The following is a 7,949-nucleotide window of genomic DNA, read 5'->3' as shown; positions in this document are numbered from 1 at the left end:
ACACGTCAGAGTAATGGCGGCAGGGCAACAGTTGCTAAGACAGGATTGGTCAGAAGCACTTTTAAGGCGGGGCTTAGTGAATGGTCAATTGTTGCAGTCACCAGCATACTGTATATAAGCTGTGTCCCAAACGACACACTCTACACTATGCACTTTTAAAATATATTATGCACTCAGTCATGTAGTATATGAATTTTCAAAGTGTAGTATCGTCCCAAATGGAACACTTAATGGTTTTTTACTATATGTAAGCATTCGCTGACGGAAGTGACGTTTCAAACGCACGTGATGTGTTTCCGCTAGCTTTAGCACGTTAGCCAACATCAGTTCAACCAAAGTCTTTCTAGCTTCAACACTTGTAACTTAAACAACATACATATTCACACAGCTTAATGGTGATGGTAAAGCATTCAACTCACATTTGTAAGGTGCTGTATCCACTGAAGCTTCGCCAGCTACTACATTCTTCTTTATTTACAACAGAGCGCAACAGTCTGGTTCTGGAGGTAAAAATCCCATTAATTTATCCAGACAAACTGATTTTCAACGATAACTTATAAAACTTAAGACAGACATACCGTGAGCTACGAGGTTGTTCATCGATAGTATATGCTGCTGTTAAAGCCATCCGTCTGCATTATCTCAACTTCATTGTTTAAAAATCACATTTGATAGTGGAATTCATGGTAAACAACTACATTACCCATGGTACATCAGAGAAATATCCACCTATCAGAGAACCGCTGGCAATGAAAACCGCAAAACATGGCTCCCTTCAACCTTAAACTACTTATATATTTGTACATATCGGGATATTTTACAATAAACATAAAATATATTGTTTCTATACTTATAAACAACAACCTAAAATAAATAGTTTTATATATTTCCATAGTTTTATATTCAATGACATCATTCGCAATGCTTTATGGGATTGTAGTTTGTGTCTTCATGAAAGACGATAAGTACACAGCCTTGTACCTTTGTCTTTATGTCCGATTTTCAAAACTTATTTGCCTCAAAACTAAGTTGGTGATGCTGTGATTCACCTGGTTGGTCTGGTTTATGGCTCACAACTCTTTAATGAAGGATTTTATTCAAAGTCTATGGAAGAAATGAAAGGAGAAAATACTTCCGGAACCCAGACGGCTGAAAAAGTGGGCGGTCACTGTTGCGCTGTATTGTATTGTCAGACCAGCAGCACAGCCAGGTAACACCAACCCTTCCACTATCTGCAGCAAGCCGCATGCGCTAAGTGCATTTATTGTCCAACATTCCACACTCTGTTTTGATGGTTGAAATAGTGCATCATTCGGATACTTGAAGTACACTTCTTTTTAATGCATTTTCAGTGTAAACGTACTACTCGCACTTCTTACACTACAAAATGCCATAGAATTGTGCAGAAATGTGTGGTTTGGGATGCAACTTTAGTCTTTGTAAATTCTTTATGAACAGGCAGCCTGACATCACAGCTGTTAGTGTTTTACAATTAAAATTTCACATTACAAGCATTTATAATAGCATTCGTTGAAACAGTAAAAAAATAAATAAATAAAATAAATAAAAAACATATTACAGTTACTTTATATTTGCGATAAACACTTGTGTCGTCATCGTCAAGCGCATTGTGCGCCTATTAGCATTGGCCCGAGGTGACGGTTACGAGTCTAGTAGATCACATACTAACTAGCAAAAATAAAGGCTTGATTTCTCGACCCAGCCAATGACACTGCAAGTGTCAATGCACTTTACAACAAATGTGAGGTGAACCTATTTACACTGATATCACTGAAGACCAAACATGCTGGGAATTAAAATGTGCTCATTATCCCCCAGTTCTAATGAACTTTGTGCAAGCATGCAGGCCCATCCATCTCAATAAGAGGAGGTAAGCATTAAGCAGCAATAATCAAGGGCTTTGTTTGAAATGGAATATTAGACTACTGTTCACTGAACAGTTTACATTGTTTACTGGCTACTATTCATTAAAGACAGCATGCATCATGCACAATACACATTTTTATTGTATTTTATAAAGCTCAATACAATATTGTTTTGCATGGATTGTAAAAAAGTGTTATCCATTTTCTTTCTTTCTTTTTTTTTAATGGAGTTTAATTTTAAATGGTAGTTTGCAGCACAGCCGAAATAGAAGGCTAAGTACTTTGGTAGTATGTCATTCCGCATTTAACCTTTCTTATTTATATTTTTAGCGTGTCTTGATATATCTGACACACTAAATGAAAATTGTACAACAAAATACATGTGATTTATACAGTTAAATGTGATTATGCTTCTGGTGGCTGTTACCATATTTATGTAATATAGGTTGATGGTTTTTGACAGTTGACAAAGTTTAGAAGGGTTTTGCACAGTTTTTTGGAGCTACCTAGGAACTAAAACATGTTTCCTAGCCTTATGCATTAATCATTTGATCCATTAACATGAAAAGATTATACATTCATTTATTAATGAAAGTAAATAATAATGATACACTTCATATACATTTTGTGGTTTAAGCCAAATGCCGTAGGTTATTATTGCATTGCTTCACATGGCTGGTCCATATTAGTTCATGTGACCAGACATTATGGTCAATTAAATTCATAGTACTCTACAGTATTATTCTGTGAGTGAGTCTACCATGTAACAACCCAGGTTCTTGAAATGCAGGTCCATCAGAAGTTCATCTACTTCATTAACAAAGCAGAAAGTTGCTCGAGAGCCCACTGCCCTCGCTGTGATCTGCACCTAGTGCCAACTTCACCCTAGATAGAGACATTCTTCCTTTCACCCCTTTTTTATATACGCCCACAGTTTTCATTTTGCATTCATTTCATTGCCTAGAGTCATGAATTTTTCATCACTGGTTTCATGATGAATAAAAGATGAAAAAGGGTAAGGACATACAGAGCTGGAATAACTGTGGTTGTGTATCGTAACTATTTGAGTCCATTATAAACTCTGATAAAAATCTATCACCACACCATGTGGTTCTCTAGAGTGATAAAGTACATCTAAGTATTTCCTGGTCTGGGTTTCTGAGAATAGAAATGTGACTGATTGCACCATAACTGACTAATGGGAAGTCGCAGATAAAATTAGTTTAAGAGTGAAGTGACTCTTCTTTTCAGACAGTGTTGAAAAATTTCACGAGTCAAAGCAGTTAGGCAGCATTACAACGGAACATGGTTTAATGAGATAAGAATGAATATCCCTGCTATAAGACAAGCTTAGACCAGATTGAATTTCCATGCTGGTCCAAGCTGGTCTGGTGCTGGTCTAGATGGTGGATCAGCAGCATAGCCATGTTGTTCACCAGCAAAAAATGCTGATCAACCAAGTGAGGCTTGTTATTAAGCTAATTAAGAAGCCTGGTAGAGATACCAGCATCCAAAACACTGAATATGCTGGTGACCAGAAATACTGGTCTTTTAAGTGCTGGTCTACTTGCACAACCAAGAAAATCAGGGTTTACACTGTACGATTTTGCCCATGATTTTTCCATCTGAGACAAATTTTGGGGATCGTAAAAGATTTCTCTTGTAGGGCAAAATTGCCAGTCTTTGATCACTTAGTGTGGCATGTTCACAGACGACAGATTAATTGCCTTTGCAATTAATCTTAGCCTATTACAAAGCAGTGTCAGAAATTTTGCATCACTGTCATGCAGTGTGACTGCATCTACGATGGCTAGATGAGATAAAACACCCAGTCAACACTCAAAGATCAAAGTTTTGGCTATGATGTGAGTTGCACAGCCTGACATAATGTTGCACAGTGTGCCATGGCTATTACCCAAGATCTCACTGGGATCATTTCGCACAATCTCACAAGCATTAACTGTAAAGGAAGTTCAAATTCATACAGTGCGCACCTGGCTTTAGCAACCCAAAAGTACCTGAACAAAAACGTCTCATTTTGTACCAGTTCATCGCCCATTGAAGTAATTTGTGAACATTTTGCTTCGCACACCCTGACTCTCAAACCTGACAGCATTTCTGAGGCTCTGCCAGAACCAGTCCTCCGCTGCCGGGTTCCTAGGCCACTCTAGCACGCTGTGTCCACACAAGCATCGTCGCAAGTTCAAGATTCTAGATTGCAGAAGTACCGGCTCTAACAAGACCAACACCATCACGTCTACGCCCTCTTCCAATAGCCTTTGTTGTGCCAGGAAAGACGCCATCTTGAAAATCCCACTGTGAACAAATGTCTCTGTCAACACAAATATTGTCTTCCTGCTGCGCTGTACACTCTGGCTCAAGTTGTCCATGATGCGTGTACCAGGAGTCCAGTCTCTCTCTGCTAGACAGAGTGGATGAATCCGTCTGCCTCTATCTTCCAGCTCAAACCTCAAGTGGTTCAGTACCCATTCTGCAGTATTTGGATCTTTGGTGTCGTACATAACAAAGGCATCGTAGGTACAATCACTGGCCTTCAAGTTGTGACTTTTTATTTTGGCCCTCCAGAAATTGTAGAAATATGATATGTCCCAATAGTACACATGTAATGTGATGGTAATGGACACAACAGTAATGATTATGGAAGAAGTGAGTATGTATAGGATTTGGGCAATGCTGCTGTTGATGCAGGCATTTTTAAAATCCAGGTTTACCATGGGATGCCCCCTTTTAGATTCTGGAAGGTCACACAGGACCTCTGTTGCTAGACGAGGAAAGACCGTGTCACATTTCTCTAACCAGAGAATGAAGTCCAGAAGGTCACAAGTGCAATGGATAGGGTTTCTCTCCAGGTGCAACGTGTGTAGGTAGTGATCACTCCCTGATTGGAAGGATGCATCACTGACATGCTTCAAATGGTTGAACGCAAGATTTAGGGTCAACAGGCTTCTGTCATCTTTTAGAAAGTTGTGTTTCAAACTAAAGATCAGATTATGGCTCAAGTCTAAAAACCTCAATGAACTTGTATGCTCTGACAGTTTTTTAGCTACATAATTCAGTCTGTTCTTGCTTAGATCCAGAGTCTCCAATTGAGGTAAATATTTTAGTTGTTCCCAGTCAAAAAAGGCTAGAGTGTTCTTGCTTATACTAAGATATTTCAGGTTCTGTGGGAAATAACTGAATATATCTGGCGGTATTTGGGAAAGCTTGTTATATGATATATCAAGGTGTGTCAGGTTTGAGAGAAATTTAAAAAGATTTTTGAAGCCATGGTCCTTTTTCCACATTATATCCAATCGATTCCCTTGGAACTGTAGCTCCTTTAGCGAGTTGCTATACAGAGTCTTGTTGGTCAGCGTATTTATCTCGTTCCAACTGAGATTGAGGACCTTGAGGAACTGTAGGTTTTTAAGGAAAATAAGACTGTGCTTCACACCCGCCACCTCAAAGTAATGTTTGTTGTGACTTAAATCCAAAATTTCTAATTCTTTAATTTCATTAAATGCTAAATCTGAATGCATGTAGACCCTGTTATGAGACAAGTCAAGGTACTTTAGCTTGGGAAAGTGAGTGAACTCGGTTCCATTGAAAAATGAACCAATGAAGTTGGAGGACAGATTGAGACAGGTGATGTTCTCGGCTCCAGTGAAGAAAATTGGATTGATGTGGTAGATGTTGTTCCTGCTTAGGTCCAATACTGGTCCTGTTGCCAGACACTCGGCTTTGGTAAATGGGGGATAACGGCGGAACTGTTGATCTGTGTGAATGTAGGGGCCTTGACGGTGGTCTCCCTCAGAATTAACCTCGCTTTCACACTCCCATCTCTGAACCGGTCCTGTGAATATTAGCCTGTTGTCAATCAAGGAAATCAAAGATACATTGTGAAAGTTTCCAAAAACAGACAGATTGACGAATTGGAGAAAGTTAACTCCCAAGTTTAGAACGGAAAGGTTTCCCAAACTGAACAAAGGTCTTAGATCATCCTCACAAAGGTTGTTGAAAATGTAGCCTTCTAAGTGAAGTGTTTGCAATGATTTCAAACTAGCAAAACCTTTTGAGAGTCTCAGTCTTGGGGAAAAATTTTGTGATGGATTATTGTATGAGAAATCCACCACCTCCACATGTGGTAAGACACTGAAAAATTGTCCACTTTCAAGCTCACTTACCAAAGAGTTAAAGGAAAGATACAAGTACTTTAACATAGTAAGGTTCTTAAACCAGGATGGGTTAATTGTTTGTAAAGAATTTCCAGACAGTCGAAGGTCTTGCAGTTGGGATAGTCCACTAAAAGCTTCTGAGTCAATCTGAAGGGCACGATTTTTTGTCCTACAGAGGGTGCATGGAAAAGGAGCATTGAAACAAAAAGGGCAGTTTCCAGATAAATCAAGTACTCTCAGGTTTGTTAGGTTCTTTAGGTCAAAGGCACCAATGCGCTCAATCCTATTTAGGAGAAGTGAGAGATGGCGGAGGGATCTGGGTAAAGCAGAAGGTATTTTTTGTAGCCCATTTTTTGATAATTCTAGCACAGTCAGGTTCAGATGTTGAAACGTTTCATTGTGAATGATCAGTTCTTGACTGATATTATGATAGCAGTTCTTATTTAATGTAAAAATTCTGATTTTCTGTATTCCTGCAAAGTCTAGTGGTCCAAGGGTCTTAATGTGGTTGGAATTCAGGCTCAGCTTTTGCAGTCCAGGAGGAAGGTTTTTTGGAAACTCTGAGATCCTATTATCGTCAAGTAGCAAAGTGTTCAGTTTTGTCAATCCCGAAAAAACCCCTCTGTCTTTTTCAAGGCGGTTTTCAAGTTGATTCTTCCTCAGATTTATCTGTGTAACATTAGTTAGATTCCAGAACGCATCCTTTGTAAGGTGTTTTATTTCATTATCAAAAAAGTTCAGTTCAGTCACATTCCAGATCAAGTTTTTCGGAATTATTTTTAAGGATCTACTAGAACAGTCCAAGATGACAGAGCTGTTGGATAATGTCACGTCACATGGAAGCTTTCTCAAAGCCCAGTTGAGGCCATGAGATGAGTGGACAAAACATATAAAAATGAGAACAAGTATCATGTTCGCTGGATTGTGGAGATTCCTGTGGATGAGAAAATGTGTTGTAACTATATTAGTTATTTTCCTTTGCACTGTATAATATAAAATGAATACTCAAAGCGAAGTGATTATGGAAACAAAACTGATAGAATGTAATTAGCTAACACAACTTACACAAAATGCAAACATTTTAAGTTATGCAAAAGTTAATTTTCCAAAGGTACAATATAATTTCTGATACTGCTATTTTTTTCTCATTATTCTTAACTTGGTTGCACTTTATTTTACAGTACATGTACTTTCAGTATACTTACAGCTTGCTTACTCAAGAACGTACTGAGTAATATTTGGTAACTACGTGTTCTTAATATGGGTTAAGGTTAGGGTTGAGTTTAGGGTTAGTACCTAGTTAGTACTGTAGTTGTTGTAATTATATTGTATGTAAATGCAGAACAGTACTGTTAAATAAAGTGCAACCCTTAACTTTGTTCTAATGCTTAATTTGCTAGCGTAGTTTAGTTTAATTTTACAAAAGCACAGTTTAGATGACTTGCAGCACAAGCATTTTATTACCTATGCACTATGTTAAACATCTTTGACTTGACAGTGAAATATCTGCTGGTATCCAAAATAATATAGAGCTTACCAGAATGGTCCTCAGAGAGTAGAGGCATGGTCAAGCAATATCTGTCAGCTAATATAAGTCTTTTTTAACCTGCCTGAAGTTTCCCCTATCAAGTTTCAGAATGTGTCAGAATGACTATTTCCCCTATTATGAATCAGAATAATAGACACAAACAAAGTTTTATTTTGTTGTGTGTCTTAGGTGTCTGCAACCAAGTATATTTTATATTTACATTTTTGCCAAAAAATTTTTTTCTAAAAGTCAACTATATGATTAAAATAAGTATGGGAATTAAGTACTCGCATGTACAGTGTAAACATTTATTTTTTATTTTTCAGATGCAGTAATTAGTTGCAGTAATGCAATTAAAAA

At 37.9% G+C, this 7,949-nt stretch overlaps 1 protein-coding gene across 1 annotated transcript; it reads right to left on the bottom strand.

Moving 5' to 3' along the window:
- Window positions 1–2,451: 2,451 nt before the first annotated feature.
- Window positions 2,452–7,638, bottom strand: tlr8b (toll-like receptor 8b). The gene is made up of 2 exons (XM_051683801.1): window positions 7,599–7,638; window positions 2,452–6,995 (listed from the first exon to the last, which is right to left on the bottom strand). Exon 2 carries the CDS (start codon window positions 6,971–6,973, stop codon window positions 3,935–3,937), a length of 3,039 nt encoding a protein of 1,012 aa, XP_051539761.1. The 5' UTR covers window positions 6,974–6,995; window positions 7,599–7,638; the 3' UTR covers window positions 2,452–3,934.
- Between the last annotated feature and the right edge of the window lie 311 nt (window positions 7,639–7,949).

The sequence above is a fragment of the Myxocyprinus asiaticus genome, chromosome 42, assembly GCF_019703515.2.
Source record: "Myxocyprinus asiaticus isolate MX2 ecotype Aquarium Trade chromosome 42, UBuf_Myxa_2, whole genome shotgun sequence".
In the NCBI taxonomy this organism is placed as follows: Eukaryota; Metazoa; Chordata; class Actinopteri; order Cypriniformes; family Catostomidae; genus Myxocyprinus; species Myxocyprinus asiaticus.
Note: the sequence above shows the minus strand (reverse complement) of the source record. Positions and strands in the feature narration are given on the sequence as shown.

Coding starts and splice junctions, on each gene's coding strand:
- tlr8b (XM_051683801.1), bottom strand. CDS start 6,973: ATGATACTTGTTCTCATTTTTATATGTTTTGTCCACTCATCTCATGGC.